This window comes from Saimiri boliviensis, chromosome 9 (genome assembly GCF_048565385.1).
Source record: "Saimiri boliviensis isolate mSaiBol1 chromosome 9, mSaiBol1.pri, whole genome shotgun sequence".
Classification (NCBI taxonomy): Eukaryota; Metazoa; Chordata; class Mammalia; order Primates; family Cebidae; genus Saimiri; species Saimiri boliviensis.
In genome coordinates, this window is record NC_133457.1 from 117,589,466 (window position 1) to 117,613,134 (window position 23,669).

At 39.0% G+C, this 23,669-nt stretch overlaps 2 protein-coding genes across 6 annotated transcripts in view; one reads left to right on the plus strand and one right to left on the minus strand.

The window, feature by feature from the left end:
* NDUFA9 (NADH:ubiquinone oxidoreductase subunit A9) overlaps positions 1–12,018 on the minus strand; it is a 31,511-nt gene extending 19,493 nt beyond the window's left edge. The window contains exons 1-5 of the mRNA XM_003932597.4: positions 11,932–12,018; positions 6,747–6,917; positions 6,289–6,386; positions 3,296–3,387; positions 1,966–2,107 (exon numbers count right to left, since the gene is read on the minus strand). Of these exons, the coding sequence (XP_003932646.1) occupies positions 1,966–2,107; positions 3,296–3,387; positions 6,289–6,386; positions 6,747–6,917; positions 11,932–11,980 (552 nt within the window). The 5' untranslated portion in view covers positions 11,981–12,018. The remainder of the gene's footprint in view (positions 1–1,965; positions 2,108–3,295; positions 3,388–6,288; positions 6,387–6,746; positions 6,918–11,931) is intronic.
* Positions 12,014–23,669, plus strand: part of AKAP3 (A-kinase anchoring protein 3) — a 37,034-nt gene continuing 25,378 nt past the window's right edge. The window contains exons 1-4 of one of the 5 annotated variants that reach the window (XM_074406680.1): positions 12,014–13,036; positions 15,950–16,150; positions 18,656–18,762; positions 21,621–21,716. In XM_074406680.1, coding sequence (XP_074262781.1) covers positions 21,621–21,716 — 96 coding nt within the window. In that variant the 5' untranslated portion in view covers positions 12,014–13,036; positions 15,950–16,150; positions 18,656–18,762. The remainder of the gene's footprint in view (positions 13,037–15,949; positions 16,151–18,655; positions 18,763–21,620; positions 21,717–23,669) is intronic. The other 4 variants (XM_074406681.1, XM_074406682.1, XM_074406683.1 and 1 more) reach the window with 4 other exon arrangements.

The window sequence follows — 23,669 nt, forward strand, 5'->3', positions numbered from 1 at the left end:
CATTAACCACTGGTATGTTCTGGGCCCAATCCGAAACTCTCTTCTCAGTCTTCAGCCATCTTATCCCCTCCCATTACTTCAATTAACAACCATGCTGGTAACTACATTTGTCTCCAACCTAAGCCTCTCTTCTAACTTCCAGGATCAGAAACCTTATGTACCAGTTACCTGGAAGATTGACACTCATCTGAAATGCACCTGAAACATGAGTCCAAAACCCAATTATCTTCTATTCTCTCAAGTAAAATAGTGCTCCTCAATCTCTGCTACACTCGGAATTACCTAGAGAGAGTTAAAAGATACTGGTGCCAACGTTGCAACCCTAGAGACTGTTTTAATTGATCTGAAGAACAGCCTAGGCATCAGAGTTTTTAAAAGCTCCCTCAGTGGTTCTACTGTGCAACTAAGGCTAAGAATCACCGCCCTACAGCCTAGTCCCTCTCTAATATTTCCCATCTTACTCAACAGTACTATCATCCACCCAATGGCTTCAGCCAGAGAGCTGGACATCTCTGACTCTTCTCTCTTCCTCACCGCTGACACCTCCCATTCCCTTCCAAATAGTCATGAAACTCAGATGATTTTATGAACGTTTCAGCAGAGGCAGGCACAAGTATTCTGTCTCTTATTTTCTCCCTTTCTTCAGCATAGCATGAAAATGTGAGATCTGGATGTGCTAAATTAGCTCTGTGACTATGAGAAACAAAGCCACACAAAGAGAAAGTCAAAGCTCAGAGCCAGAGAAACAAGAAGCCCTAACAAACCCTGGCACAATCTGTGACTAAGGTTCCCTATTGCTAGATTTATGAAATTATTTTTAAAAATTATTTATTTATTTATTTTTAAATTATTTTATTTGTTTTATTATTTATAGATACATGGGCCTATAAACTCTCCCTTTTTAAGTCAGTTTATACTGGATTTTCTGATGCTAGTCATTAAATGCTCCTAACTGATAAAGTGCCCTCTCTCCCCTATTATATGCCCCTTTGGCACGGTTTGCTACTTCCCAACATTTGGTACATCTGGAATTATTTTTTAATTAAATATTTATTTAAATTTTTAATTAAAAAATAATTCCAGATGTACCAAATGTTGCAAAGTAGCAAACTGTGGACTAGAAACTTAATTTGGACTAGAAACTTAATATGGGCTAGGGCCAAGTCTATTCTATTTACTACTGTATCCACAGTGCTTAACACAATATATGATACATAGTAGGTGCTTCATGAATAGTTTAGCCAGTAAATTAATGTGGTGAGTCAAAGACTTGGAACCATTATGAAGGAACTCTGTTGTCTTTATCAGTAAGACTCAAAACCGGTTTCCGTATGGCAGAATCCAAATGTTAAGGGCACTGACAGATACTGATATCCCTTCTGAATCCCTAATAATGAAGACATGTCACTCAGGTTACAGACTGACTCCAAACTACAGTGGTCAGCCTCGAGGTATGGCATTTCTGGGAGTAAAAGGAGTGTAAGTACTATGTGAATAGGCATCTTCCCTGGCAAATATTAATCCCTGTCATTCTGAGCCTTCACATCACCCCTTGAAGAGTGGCATAAAACCATTAACAGTGCAAGGGGTGAGAAAGAAAGATGGTCCTTCAACCATGGTAGATGACACAGGTATGATTCCTCTGGCAGAAATGATATTCTGACTTCTGTGATGGTTTCTGTGCAATTCAGTGATGCCTCAAAGAAACTTTTAAGTATCTGAATTCCATCAGTAACATGGTCTAGCCAACTCTGAAGCCCCTTAGCACAGTTTCCTGCAAACAGAAGGCACTCAACCAAAATGTCAAAACATCACACACACATACCTAGTTCTGGATGTGGGGAATCAGAGAACCTTTTAATTCTAGATGTGTCGATGATAAACTCTTCTCACTGAAATCATGTTTCAAATGGGCCAAGAAACTCCAGCTCTGTGAACCACTTCCCAAATCAATTTGCTACTTACCTTATTTCTCATATATTTAGAGGAACTTCTCACATCTGCATTCAAATGCGAAACATGGATGAATTTTTCAACTCCAGCTTCCTTGGACGCTTGAGCAATTGCTTGAGGAATCTTCACATAAACATCCGCATAATCAAAGTACCTGGAAGAAAAAAATAAAAGGATTGGTTCAGAACTCCAGACACAGGATCTCAAAGCTGGTTTTCATATAACAGTATTGAAATTCATACTACTTAAACTTTTAAACAGCAATAATTTAACTTAAAGCTAAAATTGGCCAGGTGTAGTGACTCATGCCTGTAATCCCAGCACTTTGGGAGGCCAAGGCGGGTGAATCACTAGTGCCCAGGAGTTCAAGATGAGCCTGGGCAACACAGTAAAACCCTGTCTCATTTCTAAAAAAAATCTTAAAAAAGAAAAGTCTTTAAGCCACAATTAAAAAAAAAAAAAGTTTACAGGTCTGCGTACTGTCATCACACAATTGAAGGCCTACTCTGAGTTATGATAAATCCAGTATACATCATATTCTGCATCATCAAGGAATCCTGACACAGAGGCCCTTTAAAGAAACCTGGCTATACTGGTTGCTGGGGAGGAGGGAAGTGCTGGGAATTACTTCGTACCCCTGGGACTTTGTTTCCCTCAAGGGAAAAAGAAGAAACTGAAAATATCCAGTCAACAATTTCATTCAGTAACATTAACTAAATGTTTACTCTGTACAATATACTATGTTAATCACTAGGGGGGATAAAAAGTTGAATAAGACCTCCAGGTCATCAAAGAATTTATAAAATATTTGATAAGAAAGACGTATATTAAAAATTAAGTCAAACTTTAATTAATGCTAAAAAATGAGGTGTAAACAAAGTGTCGTGGACTATAGGATGAAAACGGTATTTGCTAATAATCAACCCACACGAAGAACTGTTCAAATTAGTCCTCGTGCCATCTCCAATTAACAATGCAGAAAAGACATCTAGAACACTGTCTACACAAGGAAAACCAATGTTCAGCATGCTAGAACAGGCAAAATCCTATTTCCTAACCCCATCCCATAGGGACTAATCCAAGCACAGGACCAGTATCGGCCACACCAATACTACCTACTGGCTTTTTATGGGCAGTATATCACACTGCTGACTTATACCAGACTTAATGTCAGCTACATCTCCTAAGGGGTATCCCTGGGTATGCAAGTGATTGTTCAACCAACCCTTATTAACTAATTGAAAATGTCACTGTGATAGCTGGCACATAGAAGGTGCCCAATAAAGGTCTATTAACCCTAAGAAAGACTTTAGCAAAGAAGAAACAAGAGTCAAAGACTTACTTGGTTTCCCAGTCTCGTCCAATAAGATTGATGACCACATTGCTGTGTTGCACTGCTCGTCTGATAGAATCTTTATCTCTCGAGTCCCATTCCTATAATAGGAGAAGGCAATCAGATGAAAACATAGTGGGGTATACCTTGGCATTCAACACTTCTGTAGCCTCCTCGATGCAAGTTTCAAAATAGGTCATGTGCTGTAGTCATAATATGGTGCCATTTCATACAAGCTCCATCTATTACAACAGACAGGACGTCTCAAACTCCCTGCTGATTTTCTCATTCTTTTGGAGACAAACATGTAAAAATACATTTTACTCAGGAAATCAAATGACAGAGCTAGAATGGAGGCTATTGATTTTTAATGGAGCATATCTGTTTCTGTCCACCAAACTACTGCCTACTAAGTTTGGAAAACAAAAACAAAAACAAAAATAAAACACCCAGTAAACCAAGTCCCCTCTCCTGAAATATAGCCAAAGAACCGAGGATCATTTGGGAGACAGAGACTTTCCCTTCTTGACAGCAACCACTTACAGACTGAAGATAGGGAGGGTGTCTTTTAAAGGTTAGAATTAATTGGGGCCATTCATTACTATTTTCTTATTTCATTTTAATTCTTTCTTGTTTTATAACCCCAGATCTCGTCATTTCTACATTAACAACGTAAAAACAAGAGTCTAAAAGAACTACCTAAAACTTCAGGGTGACCCAAGGGCTGGTTTCTATAAACATTTCAATGGAAGATAACAAATAATAGGAATTTCTTAGCACCAGAGTAAGTGCACATGCATAGGTCAGTGCAATGGGACGGAGATGGGGCAGGAAGAGAAAAGAGAAGGAAAGCAAGGATGAGAGAAAGAGAGAGAGAGAGAGAGAGAACTAAAATGCTGTTTAACTTAGAAAAGAGAAAACAATCTATAAAACGAGATTCAAGAGCAAGAAGCTGAAGCCCCAGCAGAAAGAACCAGTTACGACTGATGATAGAAAGTGGGTTAAAAGGCACAGTCTAGAACAGTGGCTCTGGAGTCAGACAGGAATACAAATCTCAGCTTGCCATGTATTAACTTTGTACAAATTATCTCTTCAAACCCCATGTAAAATTAGAAAACACAACTTACCTCATCAGGTTATTATGAGGATTAAGTGAAATATACATAAAATCTACAGCAGTGAGTGATGTATTAGAAGAAAACCAAATTCTCAGGAATAAGGCCCCAGGGCGCACAGTCAGGTAGGTAAAACAAGTGGCCATTCAGACAACAGTTGCAAACAAAGACTAAAGGGAAGAAATCAGCACCTCACGCCCCAGATAGTCCTTCTCGAAAATAAACACATAAACGCTAAACATATAAGCCTCTGAGTTCCCTGTGGTCACACTCATGCAAACATGCTCAGAGCTCAGGTCAATGCTGGACACTCAGAAAATAAATCTCTGCAGAAATAATGGAATAGATGTCATTTGGTTAATTCCACTGGTTCAAAAGTTTTCACCTATCGCTTTTTAAATACTTAAATTTTGAGGCTCTGACAAGATGACCAGTAAACTTAAGGCACAAAGAACTAGGAATAAGCTAAGGCTCTGTAACTTTCATACCGATATTTAATAGTAAGATTTTGGAGAAGAAAAACATTTTAGAAATAAGAAATTTATAATATAAGTATTATACTCAGCTTGTCAACACTGAATAAAGAATAAATAAAAACGTGAAATGAAATGAAAGTAAGTTAAAATTTAAAGGGATTACAAATAATTTGTATGAATATTACCAGAGACAGTAAGGATGTTTAGCACATATCTTTTAAAAGGGAAAATGTGTAACTGGAAGAGCTCCATTCCTTACAGGACAATACGAGTAGGAAGTCAGCTATAAGATCCAGCAGACTTAAGCATCAAGTTCAGAGGGTATAGCAATCAATAGCTTGGCTGCAGGCATTTGGGGCAGCACAACTCTTGGTGGAAAGGGACTGTCCTGTGCTCTGCAGGATATTTAGCATCCCTGGCCTGTACCTAATAACCAGGATGGCTCCCCAGTCACTGTGATAACCAAAGAGTTCCATTAATCACTCCCTTATGGCTTTCCTCCGTGCTCTTTCCCCTGCCTCACCCCACTGGCAACTACTGGCCTAAAGGAAGAACCTGTAGATTACGGAATGACAAAGGGAATGCTCAGAAACTGTTCTAAGTTGAATCGATGCTAAATAACCAAGTTATAAAACACCCTATTCGTGATTTTTTAATGTCTCCGGAGCAGTATTCAACAGAAATATAACATGAGGCACACGAGTGAAAAAGAAACAAGTGAAATTCATTTTAATGATATATTTTCTTTAACCTAATATATCCAAAATATTATTTTAATATGTAACAAATATAAAAACTATTAATGATATATTGTATATTCTTTCCTTCATACTGAGTCTTTGAAATCTGCTGCATATTTTATACACACAGCATATCTCAATTCAGACTAGCCACATTTCATGTGCTCAGTAGCCGCATGTGGCCAGTGGCTACCACACTAGACAGCACAAGTCTAGACCAGGGATTGGCAAACTATAGTCCATAGGCCAAATCTGGCCTGCAGCCTAATTCTGTAAATAAAACTCTATTGAAATGCAGTCATGCCCATTTGTGTACATATTGTCTATGGCTACTTTCAGGTACAAAGGCAGAGCTGAGTAATTATGACAAAGACTATGACCTGCAAAGCCAGAAATATCTACTATCTGGCCCTTCATAGAAAAGGTTTGCCAACTGCCAGTCTAGAGCTTGCATGACAAAGAAGATGTGGAAATCCACATGAAGAATGCCCTGTGAATAGAGACTGCCCCAGTTCATTTTAGGATGAAATAACTGCTTTATCTGCTTTTTACTCCTAAAAATGATCTTAGTAATTTATATTTGCCAATTTTAAACAATTAGCCCTCTTACTCCTAAAAATGATCTTAGCAATGTATATTTGTCAACTTCCATTAGCCATAAAGGCCCTTACCATAAACAGAAGCTGGCCCAGGTCACCCATGGGACGAAGGTGCATGATGTCATATTTATCACACCGATAAGGTATAATCACCTGGGACCCCATGCGTCCTAAAAGAATCGATTGAAAGAAGGATCAACATTAACATAACATGGATATATTATACAATTGTGATTTGGTAAATATTTAAATTCTAATATAGTAGGTGAATTGATATTATATTTGACAAAAGGAATATTTTGCCATGCTAGGGATGCCATAGCTTTTCAGCGTCCCTTATTCCCACCTTAATAATTCCTATATAGGAGCATGAGTGTGCTCCTAATGTCACAACAAATAAAAGTTACATACATCCAAGATAGGAGTAATTCATAATGCTGTTAAAATGAAGAGAAACATAGCTCATGGCTCTCATCAGGCCATCCTGATCAGTGGCAATGGAGCATATGAACTCAAGGAACTTTACTTACCAAGGTGGTTGACAACGTATCGGCCCAGGAATCCTGTTGCTCCAAATACAGTGGCCACGATCCCACTAAATGAGGAACGTCCACCTTTCCCATGAGGTATGAGGGCATGATGAAGCTGGCGACGGGGTGGGCCATAACACACAGATGTCGCTACTGCAGTAACTGCAGAACCTTAAACAAAACCCCAAAGTATACAGCAATGGCAAATATTAATATTTTTAAAACTGTGAATACAAATAGCTCCTTTCCCTAAAAACTTGTAACACTATTTTTCAATTAGTACTTTAATAATTTAACTATCAAAAGCAATAATAAACACAAAATACTACAACATAGAATCCACAGGACATGAGGAAATATATTCCCTACTCTATACAATGTAACTTACCTAAAAAGATAAGTCACATTGTTTAAAAAACACATTAAACAGTCACAAAGTAGGAAAGTATAAGCCTATATGGTGAAAGGAACTGAGAATACATAATAAAGGAGCACTAAATCACATTACCATGAGGAAGGATTCCTGGATAAAATGTTTTGAGAAAGGTCTTAAAGAGGAAAAAAAGAAAGGACAGAATTCCATGAGAAACACATAACAATGCAGTGGTATAATGTACAAGCCTAGCACAGGGCAACACAAAAGACTCTCCTGGAACAGAACCTGAAGCCAGTGACTAATGAAAAACGAAGTTGATGATATCAGTTGGAAGCAGGGGATTATTAATACAGAACGTTAAAAAAAAAAAAAAAAGAATGCAGTTCAATAATTGAGACATAATAAAAACCACTGAATAACATTACAAATAATGATAAAAGGAGTGAAGTGCTTGAGAGAAGATGTTCTGCCTTTTAGAAAGTTTAATGGCAAGAATTTTGTCAAATATCCCCTTTCTTTTTCATAGACTGAGGTTCTTGGTACTAGAATAGACCCTCAAAGTTCATTCACCAATGCTTAAATCTTCTCTACAGCATGTGTGCAAAGAAACCATCTGGCTTTTGCCTGAACACCTGCAGAGTTGGAAACTCACTACTTCCTGTAGCGGTCCATTCTGCTTTGAGCCATAACAGAATGAAAGTTCTACCAAAACGGGAATCAGGGACCGCTTCCCAGAAGTTTTTAGCCCTGTGCTCCTCCAGAATAACAAAGAACAAGTCTAATCCCTCTTCTACAATTAAGTGTAGCAATTATATCCCCACTAAATATTTTCTTCTCCAGGTTAAACATTTCTTGTCCTGTCAAATATTCTTCATATGGCAGGAATGCAAATCTCTTTTGGATACACTCCAGTTTTCAAGTCGCTTCCAACTTCTTAGAGCAGAATTTTACAGTTAGCTGCTCGACTTTCATGTAAGTAAAAACAAAAAGGTTTACAGTGCTAACGCACTCCTGCCCCAATCAAGAAACTTTGGAGTTTAGCATTTGTGTTTCGTACACTTAAGGAGAGCTGAAAGAGACAAATAGGACTTCTTTTAGAAAATCTGTGTTTGTTTTCTAGGGATGACTTTCCAGTGGCATTCTGCCCAAAAGCTACTGTTCTTCCCTATCCAAAAGTATGGAATTGGAGAACTGGCCTAGCTCACTAACAGTGACAGAAATTAAAAGTAAACATCATAGAACACACACATAATAACGAAATAATAACATCATAACAACAGCTAACTTTAAATAGCTCTTAGCAGGTGTCCAGCAGTATTCTAAGTGCTTCCTAGGTATTATCTTTTTTTAATGTTACCTTTATCACCACCTTATAGATAAGGTTAGCAACTAGCCCAAAGTGCCAGTAAAGATTAAAAAGCAGTCCTGTGAGGTAGGAAAAAAAAACGCAGAAGGAAACAGATTCTAAAAACGAAAAAAGAAAGTGTTTCAAGAAGAGAACAGTTAACTTTATCAAATGCTGAGAGTGAAGTAGAAAGAGAACAGAGGACCACAGAATCTGGAGGATGTGGATGTAGGTGGCAAAAATAAGAGCAATTTTATTTGGATTAGTGGGACAGAAAGCCAGACTGGAGTAAACAAAAGAGAGGCTGTAAGGCAAGGAAATAAGTAGATGAGGAGTATAGATAATCCTTCTGAGGAATTGGACTAGAGAAACACAAGGACATGGACAGGTTTGTTTGTTTGTTTTTTGTTTTAAATATCAGTTAACATTTTTGTGCTGATGGAAATGACAGGATTTCCATGGTAGAGGGGGGGAAATTACCGATTCCGGAAAGGCAATGAATAGTTGAGAGAGGATGAGATCAAATGCAAAGTGAAGGAACTGGCCACAGAACAGAGCAGAAAGAGCTACCCACTGTAATAAGAGAAAAGGCAAAGAATGATCACATATCAACCATTAGAGTTTATGGTGGGAAAATGACTGTTCTCATCTGATTTCCTAGAAAAATGTAGCACTGAAAATCTACTTGAGATTTGTATGCATGAATTTAACATAAGGCCAGTTAGTTTGGAGTTTTCCCTAGCCCCATTCTCTATTGCTTAGTGGCAGGCAGCAAATTATGTGGAAAGTTTTGTTTAATCAGGGTCAGTGTTTTTTATGACAATGGGAGTTGGGCTGGGGAGTTAAGAATGCATAAAAGGGAATGATCAGAATAAAGAAATGAGGACATAGGATAAGAGAGGGAAAAGATGGCAGAGTCAATGAACTGGGAAGAATTACTCGAGTTAAGGAATTAATATCTCAAAGGACTGTTAAGAAGATTAGATATAAATCTTGGATGCAAGATTAGATTAGAAAAAAAGCATTTAGTACATTACCCAGAGCATATTAAGCATTCTATGAATAATAGTTGCTTTTACTTTTAGGACTGAAATTTTTCAGAAGGAAATGTCACACTAACCTCACATGGCTATTTGTTTTTTGTTTTTGTTTTTGTTTTTAATAATTATGGGCCCAGTATTATTCTAGAAACTGTGACTACCACCGTAAAATACAAAACCCTGGCTTCATGAAGCTCACAGTTTAAAGGGTTGACGAGAATTAATAACATATGGGCAAGCAGCAGTGACAGTGCCTTGCAAATAGTAGGTGCTCAATAAATATAAATTATTATTCTCTTTGGTTCCAGCACCTCATTCTTCCATTAATTATGAGTACTATTAGAAGAACAATATATTCATTATATTCCTCTGCTTAAAAACCTACATTGGTTTCCTACTGCAACATATTTGCTTGCACAGTGCATTAATTTTTTAAAAGCATTTATTTAAAAAATTATATGCATGCTCTACATAGTGCCAATATGATATACACACCATAAATCATGTATTACTTAGAACAGTGTCTGGCATACAGTTTAAACTACATAAGTGTTAGCTACTGTTACTATCAAAAAGAGTTTTTAGGAGTTCTAATATTATATTTCCATAACTTATTAAGTACTCTTGTACAACTCCCTTTGGAGACTACTGGTCTAAACTCTGCTTGGCTTTCAAAGGTCTCCACTGTCTGATCCCATCTAACACATTCAACCTCCTTTTCCACTAACCCAGATATACAGCTAGTCTTGAATACCTCATGACTCCATTCTCACCCACTTGTCTTTCTCAGAAGACTTGCCAGATCATAACAGCCCTAATGAGATCAATGGGAGCACTACAATTCTCCACTCGTCTTCCAATCTTTCTTCAGTACCTGAAATGATAATGTTTCCCTTTTATGATTTCCTGTGATATATAATAGTCTTGCCAGGCTTAACTATATACAGTTGTCTTACACAGTTCTGTCCTATAGCGTGTGGATTATTTTACATACTAGACTTGCTTCTCCAGAATTTACTCAAAAACTTACTTTACCACATAATAACACAGAGTGGTTAAGAACACAAGCTATGGTGTCAGTCAGAGGAAGGTAAGTTAAAAGAGAAAATTAATTAAAATACCTATAACTGGATATGGCAGATAGCAGGGACTCAATAAACAGTGATTACTATTCACAATCTACATTATATCATACAAATGTAGTAGTTTAACAAGAACCAGCAAATGCTTTTGCAAAGACATTGTGACCACAAAACTATCCACTGTAAGTGATGTGCACCACCACCTTCCCAGTGGTATGCAGGACTTCTAAGCATGATGGAAAACAAAAAAACAAAAAAACAACAACAAAAAAAGAGGATCCTCTAAACTCCTAATCCTTGCCTTGGACTGAACCTCAAACCTATCCGTGGTGCTTTTAAAAATTTAAGGTGCAAGAAGCTAATCTCACAAATTCTGATTCAATCCCTCTACAATCAGTCTTAATTTCTATTTTTTATAAAGCTCTACGAGTGATTCTGACATGAGCCAATTCTGAAAGCAAATGATATTCTGTAAGATTAAAATACACTAAGAAACAAAGACAACTTTTGGAGTTTGATTGGAATATATTTGTGGAAGAGTAGAGGGTGAAAGAATAGTAATAAAGTATAACCGTATTTCTAATTGCCTTGCTTTTTAGTGAGTGGAAGGGCAAATGTATGTTTCTAATTTGAGGACTGGGAGCAGATCCAATCAAATTAGCGAGAAAACAAATAATGCTAACAAATTCTAAGATAGCCTTCATTATTCTTCACTTTCCTTTCCACCAAGCTCCTCATTCTTCTTTCCTCAAACATCCTTCTCTCCCCCAGACCCCAAGGCACTCGGCCCAACACATTCTATATCCGTCGAGACGCTTTTGGTTAAAAAGATGCTTTTATAAACATGAGCTCATTTAATCTTATCAGAGCCTCCCTGGTATTGCAATATTATCATTTCCATCGTGCCATTAAGAATCTGAAGTGAGACCTATTAAGGGTTTGCACAAGGTCATAAACTCAATTCAAGAAAACCTCTCGCCACTGGCCTTTTTTCGCTACCTTACAGATTTCTCTCCCTGCCCCATACAAATATTTCTCATAACCCTGAACCCTTATAACCATGTCAGAACTCTGACTCTCTCGATCCCTGACGTACCCCCTGCTTTCTTCTCTTCGCTTCCCGCTGCGCAAGATCTTTTGTCCCCTCCCAAGACGTACGATTGAGTCTGTCAGCCGGGGAAGTGGAAAGCAAAAAGAGAAGAAACCAGAGGCAGTTCCAGACGTAGAAAAGCCCGAGCGCCTAGGAAGTCGGCGTGACCGCTGCAGCACGGCGCCACTCCCAAAACCTTAGATCCCCGTCTCCGAATCCCGATCAGGGGTCGCCGTTCCCGCGGACACTTACGTGACATTGGCAGAGCCCGGACAACCCGGGATTGCGCGGCGGCCGCCATCTTCTCCCACAATTCCCCACGCCGGCGCTCCCGACGGACTACGGCGGCGAAGCTGGGTCAAAATTGATCTTCCACGCCTGTTTGCGCAGACGCCAACCAGGTGGAAAAAGCGTTTCGGGTCGCGTGGTGGTGAAGAGGAGAGCTGGGAGAAGAGAGGAGACGGAAGACTAAGGAGAGGGGGAAGGAAGGAGGTGAAAAGAATGCGGCTGTTGGAATCTCAGATCTGGAAGAGGCTGTAAAGATGCCTCTTTGTTTATAATCTCTAATTGCCGAGGAACCTGAAGTTCAGAGTTCACCAGTGACTGACTCGGGACGTGTAAAATGGCAAGACACCCCGGTAGAAGACCTCCGCTTTCCTGACTCAGTTTCCTGTGCCTTGAAAATGTCAGCTAAGGCAGCCCTCGTGAGGCCGGGGGAAGAAGGAGGCGTAGCCCCCTGCGCTCGGGAGGTCCAGGGCCCAGGAGGGAGAAAAAGGAAGACGAGGACGAGGGGGGAAATGGAGAAGAGAAACCGAACTGAGGATGTGTCCCGAGTGAATCAATGGACGTCGAGCCCGCCAAGCACATTCCCTCCTAGGGACCTGTGGTGGCGTTTCCTGGAATGCTCACTCAGGTATCTGCACCAGCTCAAGTGTCTGCTCAAAAGTGACCTCTCCGGAAAAAACAACTCTGACCATCCTATCCAAGGTGGTAATCGTTCTACCAGTTTTTGGTTTAAGTTTATATACCAAAGCACTTATCACTACCTGGCATGTAAATCCAGGAGTTCTTAACCAGGAGTGTGATTCATGAGTGGGCTTCAGGACCTCTGTGAACTTCCTGAAATATTATGTGAAATTTGGTGACCGTGTGTGCCCTCTGAACATCTGTCTAAGGGGAACCTGCAGATGGCTCGCTCTAGCGCAATGGTTTGTAATTTTTTTTCTTTAACTATGGACTCCTTTGAGAATCTGCCTTGTTCTACAAAGAGCCATCTGGAGACTGAGGACATTCCAGGTTAGACTAAGTGCTTGGATTCTAAAATACTTTATTATGGTCAAACTCTCCAGATTCCTGGGTAAGAGACAGAAACCAGTGATCCTGTGAAACATACCTTGGGCATATCAGAAAAACCACCTAGTTTGGGGAGGGCGGGTTCTTTCTAGTTGGTAATCCTTCCAGTGCTTTGTTTTTTTCAGGAAAAGTATGTGTTTCTGGGATAGACAAAAAGGCCTGAGGTGCGTAGGGATGTAGGAGTTGCTTTATTACTAGGCTTGAAATCTTGGCTGTTTCCACTCTTTCTTACCCCTACCGTTTACTGAAGTGTCACCTACCAAATTGAATTGGAAGACAAGAGAAACTTGAATTTCACCAGAGCAGCTTAATAATGCTACGCTGTCATATTTCGTGGCTTCATCCTATGTTCATTTAACACAATTTGCTAATACTTAATTCTGGGACCAATACGGATAGTAACATACTTTGCTGGTTTGGATTGACAGACCCTGACTGTTACCAGCAACCTTGGAACTCCTTATAACACTGCCAATTATGTTATTTAAAATCTCTAAGTTAAACACTGCCTCATGTTCTCAATTTTAGTTTCAAGGTTGCATGGTGTAAATGAAAGAACACTGCTTTTTTTGTTGTTGTTGTTGTTGTTTTGTTTTAAGAGACGAGGTCTAACTATTGCCCAGGCTGGTCTCAAATTCCTGGGCTCAAGACCTCCTCTCACCTTGGCCTCCAAAATTGCTGGGATTACAGTCATGAGTCACTGTGCCCAGCTGAAAGAACACTGATTTTTTAAACACCCAGAATACTAGATTCCATTCCCAGTTTTATCAGCTATTAGCTGTGACCTGGACAAGCTCCTACACCTGCCTAATAGACTAAGTAAAACCTACCTGGTACCTCAAAAGGTTACTACGAGAATTGGGTGACATAATGGATGTAAAGATGCTTTGTCATCTGCAAAGTACTATATGTAGGTCCATGCAGTGCTATTCAAATAGCACTGAAGTATCAAAATCATAGGATGTTAAGCTGGAAGCGATCTTAGGAGCTCAGCAAGCCCCATTTCTTTATTTTAAAGATGAAGAGGCTGGGCACAGTGGTTCATGCCTGTAATCCCAGCACTTTGAGAGGCTGAGGCAGGTGGATCACTTGAGGTCAGGAGTTTGAGACCAGCCTGACCAATGTGATGAAACCCGGCCTCTACTGAAAATACAAAAATTAGCTGGGTGTGGTGGCGGGTACCTGTAATCTCAGCTACTTGGGAGGCTGAGGCACGAGAATCACTTGAACCTGGGAGATGGAGGTTGCAGTGAGCCAAGATCTTGCCACTGTACTCCAGCCTGGGCGACAAGAGTTGAGACTCCATTTCAAAAAAAAAAAGAAAAAGAAAGAAAATGAGATATATTAACCAATGTATTTGATTAGTAGGTGTACTTTATGTGAAAAGAATACAAGAGCTCTTTTGAGACCTAATATAAAAGATCATCAATGGATAAATAACTTTTTTTTAAAAAAGTCTCACTCTGTCACCCAGGCTAGAGTGCAATGGTCTGATCTCTGCTCACTGCAACTTCCACCACCTGGGTTCAAGCGATTCTCCTGCCCCAGTCTCCCAAGTAGCTGGGATTACAAGCATGTACCACCATGCCTGGCTAATTTTTTGTATTTTTCGTGGAGACAAGATTTTGCCATGTTGGCCAGGCTGGTCTTGAACTCCTGACCTCTACCGATCCTCCTGCTTCTGCTTCTCAAAGTACTGGAATTACAGACATGAGCCACTGCACCCGGCAATAAATAACCTTTTTGAAGGAAGCCTGTGATAAACCAGTCACTTTTGAATCTCTTGTGGTTTTCATGATTATCTTGTGGCCTTGCTTGGAAGTTCTTTTTGCTTTATGGAAACTACATATTAGTCCTGTGTTTCATTATTAATTACAGAATAGCTGAGGTAACATTTCGACAGAGAATGTGGTAATAAAGACCACCCCCATCCCACTCCACCCCAAGCAAAGAAAGAGTAGCTAACCAATTGCCTCATGGTCTGATTTTTCCTACTACAGCTTCTCAGGTCAGGCATTGCAAAAGATAAATTAGTTCATTGTATCTCTGAGCACCTAAGACAAATTATAACCCAGAGATAGTTTAGGCAAAATATCCTATATATATATACGTATATATATATGTATATATATACGTATATATATATACGTATATATATATTACAAAAGGCTTATAAATAAGATGCTTATAAATAAGAAGAGTCCTGGTTGGATTTGACAAAATAAAGTGATTCCATGGGATTTGCATAAAATTTAGACCCTCAGTTCTTTTATTTCTGATTCTCCCCTATGGTGCTCTAGATTTGTTAATACATAATAGTTACTCTGCTGTTTTAAGTGGAATCCGTTGGCAAAATGTCCCTCTCCTGTATTTCTCCTGCCTATATTAAACACTCTAAAGCAGGGGTCCCCAAACCCTAGGCCATGGACTGGTGGTCCACTCGGAACCTGGCCACGGAGCAGGTGAGTGGTGGGCAGGTGAGCAAAGCTGAGCTCCACCTTCTGCCACTAGATTGTTGTAGGAGCTTGAACCCTATTGTGAAAGTGCAGGTCGTGCACTCCTTATGAGAATCTAGTGCCTGAGGATCTGTCACTGTCTCCCATCACCCCCAGATGAGACCATCTAGTTGCAGGAAATCAGAGCTCCCACAGATTCTACATCATGGCATAATGATAGAAATAAAGCACACAACAAATGTAATGTGCTTGAATCATCCAGAAACCATTCTCCCACCCCGCTCCCATCCGTGGAAAAATTGTCTTCCATAAAACTGGTCCCTGGTGTGAAAAAGTTTGGAGACCACTGCATTAAAAAGAGAATTAATCAGCATAAAGCCCAGTCCTTCCAAACCAAACAGCGCCTTGGAGCATATCTTCACCCCTCCTCTTTGTCTTTTTGACTACTTATTTTCTGGCAGCCTCACCACTGTTGCTATAGAAACAGTGATATCACCAATTGTGATTCTGATGTCACTCTCCAGTCCCAGCAAAGGGGAGGCGCATGTAAGGCCACAGAAGGAAACAAGATCTTGAGCTGAGCAAGAACATCCCAGCGTCTTCATTGACTTGAAAAGTATATTCTGGAGTCTTCTGTGGTTCACTATTCAAGTGCTACAGAGGTAGGAAATCTTACAGGACTGCTAGAACAGCCCATTTTCTGATCCTCTGTGGTTGGAAGGGATAATTCAGTGACAAGTGATAGGCAACGTTTTATGTTCAACCCACCCTTGTTCTTCTGTCAATCCAATTTTTTTTTTTTTTTTTTTTTTTTGAGATGGAGTCTTATTCTGTTGCACAGGCTGGAGTGCAGTGGTGCAATCTTGGCTCACTGCAACTTCCACCTCCTGGGTTCGAGTGATTTTTCTGCCTTAAACTCCCAATTAGCTGGGATTACAGGCATACACCATGTCACCTAGCTAATTTTGTGGGGTGTTTTTTTTGTTTTTTTTTTTTGAGACAGAGTCTCACTCTGTCACCAGGCGCCAGGCTGGAGTGCAGTGGCGCGACCTCAGCTCACTGCAACCTCCGCCTCCTGGGTTCAAGCAATTCTCCTCCCTCAGCCTCCCTAGTAGCTGGGACTACAGGTGCGCACCACCACACCCAACTAATTTTTTTGTATTTTTAGTAGAGATGGGGTTTCACCATGTTGGCCAGGATGATCTCGATCTCTTGACCTCATGATCCGCCTGCCTCGGCCTCCCAAAGTGCTGGGATTACAGGTGTGAGCCACCGTGCCCAGCCATTTTTTGTATTTTTAATAGAGATGGGGTCTTGCCATGTTGCGTAGGCTGATCTCGAACTCCTGACCTTAAGTAATCTGCCCAACTCAGCCTCCCAAAGTACCAGAATTACAGGTGTGAGCCACTGTGCCCAGCCTGCTCAGATAATTCTAATCCTACCTCTGGAAATAAATAAACCTCTCCAGCAGCATTAAAGTCAAACCTACCATCTTTGCTGCTGACATTGTGATCTTTTTACAGATTGGACAAGATCTCCTCAGCCCATGGGAAAATTTCACTGCTGCCGGAATGTTAGCAGGGCTGGAATATCTAAAGAAATATATATACACTGATTCTAGCATTTCCTTTCTGAGCCTCAATATCCTAATCTATAAGATGAGAGTGTGAGAAAACATGGCTTCTATGGTCCATTTATCATTAATTTAACAGATAATACAAAATATCATTTTTTTAAACTCCAGGAAGTTATTTACCAGTTTTTGAACTTATAATAATTTATGAATCCATTCACTGACTTCGTTAAACTCTTTAGCTCTTCCTTTTTTTCCACTTCGTTATGAGAAACATTGATTTAGAAATCTGAATGTCGTTACCATTAATAAGTATTAAAGTACCTCTTTATAGATGCTATCATCTATAAAGACAATTAGGAAGTTTAAAAAGTCCAAAACAAGCTTCACAATGCAGATAAACACACACATAGGACCTAGAAAATAGAATAAAAAACATTAGAACATAAGTAAGTGAAGTGTTTGCTGAACATATTTGACTAGTAGGTTCTCTTTCTGTGAAAAAAATACAAAAGCACTTTTGAGATGTTGATTTATTTGTACTAGTGGAATAGGAAGGTCTGTTAGTAAATCATGACTAAGTCTCTGGGGTGAACATATCTCTCAAAGGAGTTGAGCTTCAAGAAGTCTTGAATATATGAATTACCACCATAGTACATTTGAGCAAGCCATCTCTTTTTTGTTCTTGGATTCTCCAATCCAAAAGAAAAAATGAGCTATCTGAAAATGGGCAGATTGTGCATATTCATTCTTCTAGCAGATAATTATCACGCTCCAATTTTAAGATAGTAGCTACTGTGAGGGATACCAAGATGAAGAGGAAAATGCCTCTCCCCTTATGAAGTCACCCAGTAAAGAAGATGAAATATAGGGGAGCAATTAAAATACAAGATAGAATGTACATGTTGAAACAAGATATGATAGAAACGTCAATGAGGGAGCAATCACATTTACTAGGTATCTAGAAAATATTTCATGGATAGGGTAGCCCTTGCTTGACCTGGGCTAAAAAGTAAGGGTAAATTTAGAGAACCATTTCTGGGGTGCTAGGTGGATATTCGACAAGAAAGTACAGTGCTCTAATGTCTTCCACTGAAATGTATTGGTAGAATTAGAACAAGGAAGTTAATTAATCTGAAAGATACCTATGAATTCCCCCTTATAACTTGAGAGTGTGTATTTATAGTCCTCAAAGATGCTTGCAAAGTGTTTTGAGTTCCATAAATTTAGGGTGCTTATTCATTCCAGCTGTTTTTCTTCCAACTTCTTATTCAAGCAAGTTTAAAATTAAGCTGAAAATTTTTAGTGTCTTCATTGTTTAAAAAGACTGTATACCAATGATTTGAAAGTGAGGAATAACAATAGTCATTTAAGAAATAATTGGTCCAAAAGTGGAAGCGTTTTTATCATCTGGGAACTGCTAGAATGCACCAAGAATAAAATGTACAGTCCTGAAATTTGAATGTCATTTTGAGCTCATTACTTAAATGAGCATGTGGAAAATAATAAATAGGTCAAAATCATTATTTGGTAATAAGAGCAATAAGTTTCATCTGTAAAACTTGTCATTTTTATCTATGTCTTTCCATTGCAGGTTCCTTATATTACATGGCAGGAGGGGGGATAAACTGAGGGATGCTGACAACATCAATAAATTAATCAAGAGTTTTCCTCATATCTCAGAACCTATCCTTAGTAAGAGTAAGTGATCACAAAATTTCCATACTTTTTGTGCGCAATTTTCAGCATTATAATTGTATATAGCTTAAATAAGGAAATGTATCCTATTGATTTTGTCACGCTTTTCTGTTAGAAGTAACTCATTTGGATGAAATGTAAAATGAAGATTAAGAGATTGTGTTTCTGGCTCTCACTGGTACATCAATAATCTAGGACAGCCTGCTTCCAAGTCTTCCAATTCTTTGGCCAAATCATAATACCATTCATTATTTTCTTTATAGTAATGATGCAAGCATAAGAATATTTATATGTAAGTATATGTAGTAGTGATGCAAGCCTAAACATATTTATATGTATATATGTTTATGCAGAGGACGTTACAGGGTTTAACCTCATAGACATTAACAACTTCCTTGTTAAGGTAACAAAACATTAAAATAAGATACCAAAAAAAATTAGAAATGGGGCTGGGCAGGGTGGCCCACACCTGCAATCCCAGCACTTTGGGAGGCCAAGGCAGGTAGATCACTTGAGGTCAGGAGTTCAAGACTAGCCTGGCTGGCATGGTGAAACCCTATCCCTACTAAAAATACAAAAATTAGCCAAGTGTGGTGTGCCTGGTGTAGTCCCAGCTACTTGGGAGGCTGAGGCAAGTAATTATCACATTGACATTTTTGAGGAACATTTTAATCCAACCCTTCTATTGGCCATGGGAAAATTTCACAGCTTCCAGGATGTTAGCAGTGCTGGAATAGCTAAAGGAATTCGATATTCCTTTGGGAGGCGGAGGTTGTGGTGAGCCACTTGGGAAGCAAATGTTACTGTGAGCTGAGATTGCACCAGTGCAGTCCAACGTGGGCAACAGGGTGGGACTTTGACTTACAAAATAAAAGAAAGTTAGAAAATCTGAAAGAAATGGGTAAATAATTATCTTTCTGGACCTAGCCAGTGTTTCTCACAGAGTCTGTCCAGATAAGCCCTGGTCTAGAAATTCTCAATTCTTGATGTATATTAGAATCACTCAGGGAGCATTTAAGAATTTTAAGAATGCCTAAGTGTCCCCAACCAAAAACCATTGAAATAAGATTTTCAGGGGGATGGTAACCTGGATTCAGTATCTATACACAGTTCTCTTGGTGATTCTCATGTCTAATTAGAGTGGAGTACCCATTGTTTACCTAAGGAATCCATTGTATTTGGGTACCTGGAAGATTAAAATAACCTGGTTCCTTAGCTCAGTAATCTGAGGTAGTGATTTCTGTGTGAAAACAGGTGCAAATTATTGTGAGAGCAAAGAATACGTAGCTCTTAAAAGATCCTGTATTTTCTTTGTAATGATTATCTGAAACATCCTGTATAACAAAAATGACATATCCACTTATATAAGTTTCAATCATGTATTTAATCTTTCATTGATCTGTGCTGGTTTTATTTTGAGGGAGGATGTCTATCCTCAGCACAGTCCAAAGTCAATTAAAACAAGTATTTCCAGTTAACCAGATGTTCATGCCTTAATTTTGCTGACTTATTTCAAGCAATTCTTCATAAAACACAGTTGTACTGTAAAAAATTAGGATAAGCTGTTGGGCTTGATTACAACAGTATTTTAAACCAGTATTTTGTTGGAATTAAAATACAGAGATAATTCTGTTTCATAAAGACGTTTGAGGTATTGGGGAGGAGAAATGGTGTAGCTATTCTACCTTGATAATTGAGAAGTATAGGTCTGAGCAGAATTTTTTTGTTTTTAAATTTTTTAATGGTAACTGAGCCTAGGGGATGAAGAGGGAAGGAGGGATAAGCTGAGCAGAGTTTTTAATATAAGAGGGGAAACTTCAATGTGAAAGCCTGGGAATGGAAGTCTGGCATAGAAAAACAGGGCAAGACTCTCATAATTTTAGATGATCAGTGGATAACTCTAAGTCATTATGATAGTTGGCCATGTTTTCAAAGACTGCCAAGTAAGGAGTACATAGAATAGGTACTATGATCAATCAATGAAAGCAGCAGGTATAAGCAATTCTTTTTTAAAAAAAATGACTGCAAATGTAAAAAGAGAGAAATAGTAGCAAGAGGGTAGCTTGGGGTGGAATAAGACAATTAAAATGAATCTCAGTTTTCTGGCTTAGAAGACCAGGTAAATGGTGGTGCTATTACCGAGATTAGGGAATCGAACAAAGTATTGGGAAGGCTGTGAACAAATTCACTTCAGCAAGGAAATCACTGCATCCATGGACACAGGCCCTTTGGATGGCACAGATGACATCTCTTTTGTCCTGACTGATATTCAGAAATTCCACTGAACCATAGAGGCTGAGAATTCCCCCAGGATCCTTGGCTAATGAGGAGGGTTTGGTCTTTAGTAAGAGAGACACCAGACTTACTGCTAGTATGCTTAAGTTACAGCTTTAGAAATTAATTAAAAATAAAACATCTTTTACTTAAAAGCTAAGTTGGTAGGGCAAGAACCGCAAACAAGGGAGCAGTAAATTAATTCTATTTTGGTCACATTGAGTTTTGAGTGTCTACTGAAAATCCAGTGGGTGCAGGGGGAGGGTCATCAAGCAAGGACACAAAGGGGTGGGACGTGGCTGCTAGGTTCATTCATTTAACAGAGATATGTTAAGCACCTGTAGCAGATACCAGGCACTAGCTTCTTCCTTAGAGGTACAAATATGTTTCAGAAGTCTTCCTTCCATTGAGAGCTGAGGATGAAGATATCCGGAATGGAGTGGGTCTAAAGTGGCTGTTGGGGAAGGTCTCTATTGAAGGCATTGTTCATATTTCTCATGCCTTAGCCGTGATCACCATGTTTCTTCTTACTTTTATATAATCTGCCCTTTTGATGATTCTTTCTTATTTTTTTTTCCTTCTTCCAGATGTCAGATAAGGTTGACTGGTTACAAAGTCAAAATGGAGTATGCAAAGTTGATGTCTATTCTCCTGGAGACAGCCAAGCCCAGGACAGGAAAATGGTAAGGGTCATCTTCTTGATAAACACTAGGTTAAGAATATGGGGCTGTCATTAACAGTAGCCTTATTCTCTCCACCATACCACCAACCTCTTATTTTTCACGGTGAGATTCTTGAGGTGGATAGGAAATGAGCCCCTATAGAACAAAACATTGCCATTTATAGTTTTGTGGAAAAAAAATTCCCATCATATTGTATTTAATATGCTATAATTAATGAAATATATATGTACATATAAGCTGTATAACATATATCATGTATGTATATATAATGTATATGTAAATATATGTGTCATGTATATTTGTCATGTAAATATATATGTCATGTGTATATTATAGCTGTAAAATTTTAATTTTCCAACAGAGAAGAATTGGAGATAAATGTCTCCAAGGCTTATAGAAAATATTTTCTAAAATGTAGGATGCCTTAAAGTCTTCAGATTTATAAACTCTTATCTAAGCCACATTGTCATTCTGTGTTTACTATTCAACAAACATTTATTAAATACTTAATATCAGGCAATGTATCAGTCAGAGTCTAGTCAGAAGATAAAAACCTACGAGTAACTTAATATTTAAAAATTATTTAGTAATAAAAGGTAGTTAACTACTAAAAAGCATAAAAGAGGACTCTAGGAATTCCAGAAATAACAAATGCAGAAAGCAGCTACTACCACCAGGCTGAGATTGCATAAACAAGGAAGAAACTAAGTAAATATAAGAGCTCCCCTCCCTCAACCAAAGCTGCTTCCCATCTCTGTGGAAAGAATGTGGCTGCCACAGAAAACTTGCCAGAGGGAAGCCCTTTCCTCCTGCTCTGACCATGCAGTGTCTGCCCAGACCCTCTATTGACAAAACCAACTGCAAAGGAGAAATGTTTAGACTTCAGCTCTGGTGTCACAAAGAAAGGCAAAGAAGGGTGAATTTGGAGTGGGAGATAGTAAATCAATGACTGGCACAGACACTGTCCTGAGTGTTAGAGTCAGAGACATAAATTAGAATTCTCTCCTTTTAAGGATCTCATAATCTAATGGAATCACTATTATTAATAGACTATTACAACATATATCAGGCCAGGCACAGTGGCTCACACCTGTAATCCCAACGCTTTGGGAGGCCAAGGCAGGAGAATTGCTTGAGCCCAGGAGTTGGAGACAGCCTGGGCAACATGGCGAAACTCTGTCTCTACTTAAAAAAAAAAAAAAAAAAAAAAATGGCCACATGTGGTGGCACACACCTGTAGTCCCAGCAACTTGAGAGTCTGAGGTGGAAAAATCACTTGAGCCCAGGACTTTGAGGTCGCAGTGAGCTATGATCATGCCACTGCGCTCCAACCTGGGCAACAGTGAGATCCTATCTCAAAATTAAAAAAAAATAATAATAATAACACTTAATCAACATTTATTTGCATTTAATCAAATGCAAATGACCCATCTTCTTCTAATTATCCAAATCTGGTCAATCTATATATACCCTTAAAGAGAAAACACTAACAAATCTGCATGAGACATTAAGACACAAAGATAATAAATATTGAATTACTATAAAGGACCAGCCAAAACTGCTTCTACTGAATCTTTTTCTGTCCTTTCATTTGGAGAAACAAAGGGCAGATCAGTTTCAATGCTAAATCAAATGAATTTAGTGGTTTTTCACTAAATGAGAAACAATGTGAGGGATACAAAAAAGAACATAACAATTACTGAACCTTATCATTCATTTGGGAAAATCCACACATGAAAATACACACGTCAGCCAGGGGAACGGCGTGAAGAGCAGACGCCGTGGCCTCCACCACCGCTGCCACACACACACTCTCGAGACACACTGTAGTCCCACGGGCCATGCCTCGGCCTTGCTGCCAGGAAGCTTCGGCTCCGCGTCTCAGGTTTCTTTACCTCTGGAAAGAAGAAAATTGACCCCTTGAATTCGGGAAGTTCATTGAAGAGTCTGAAA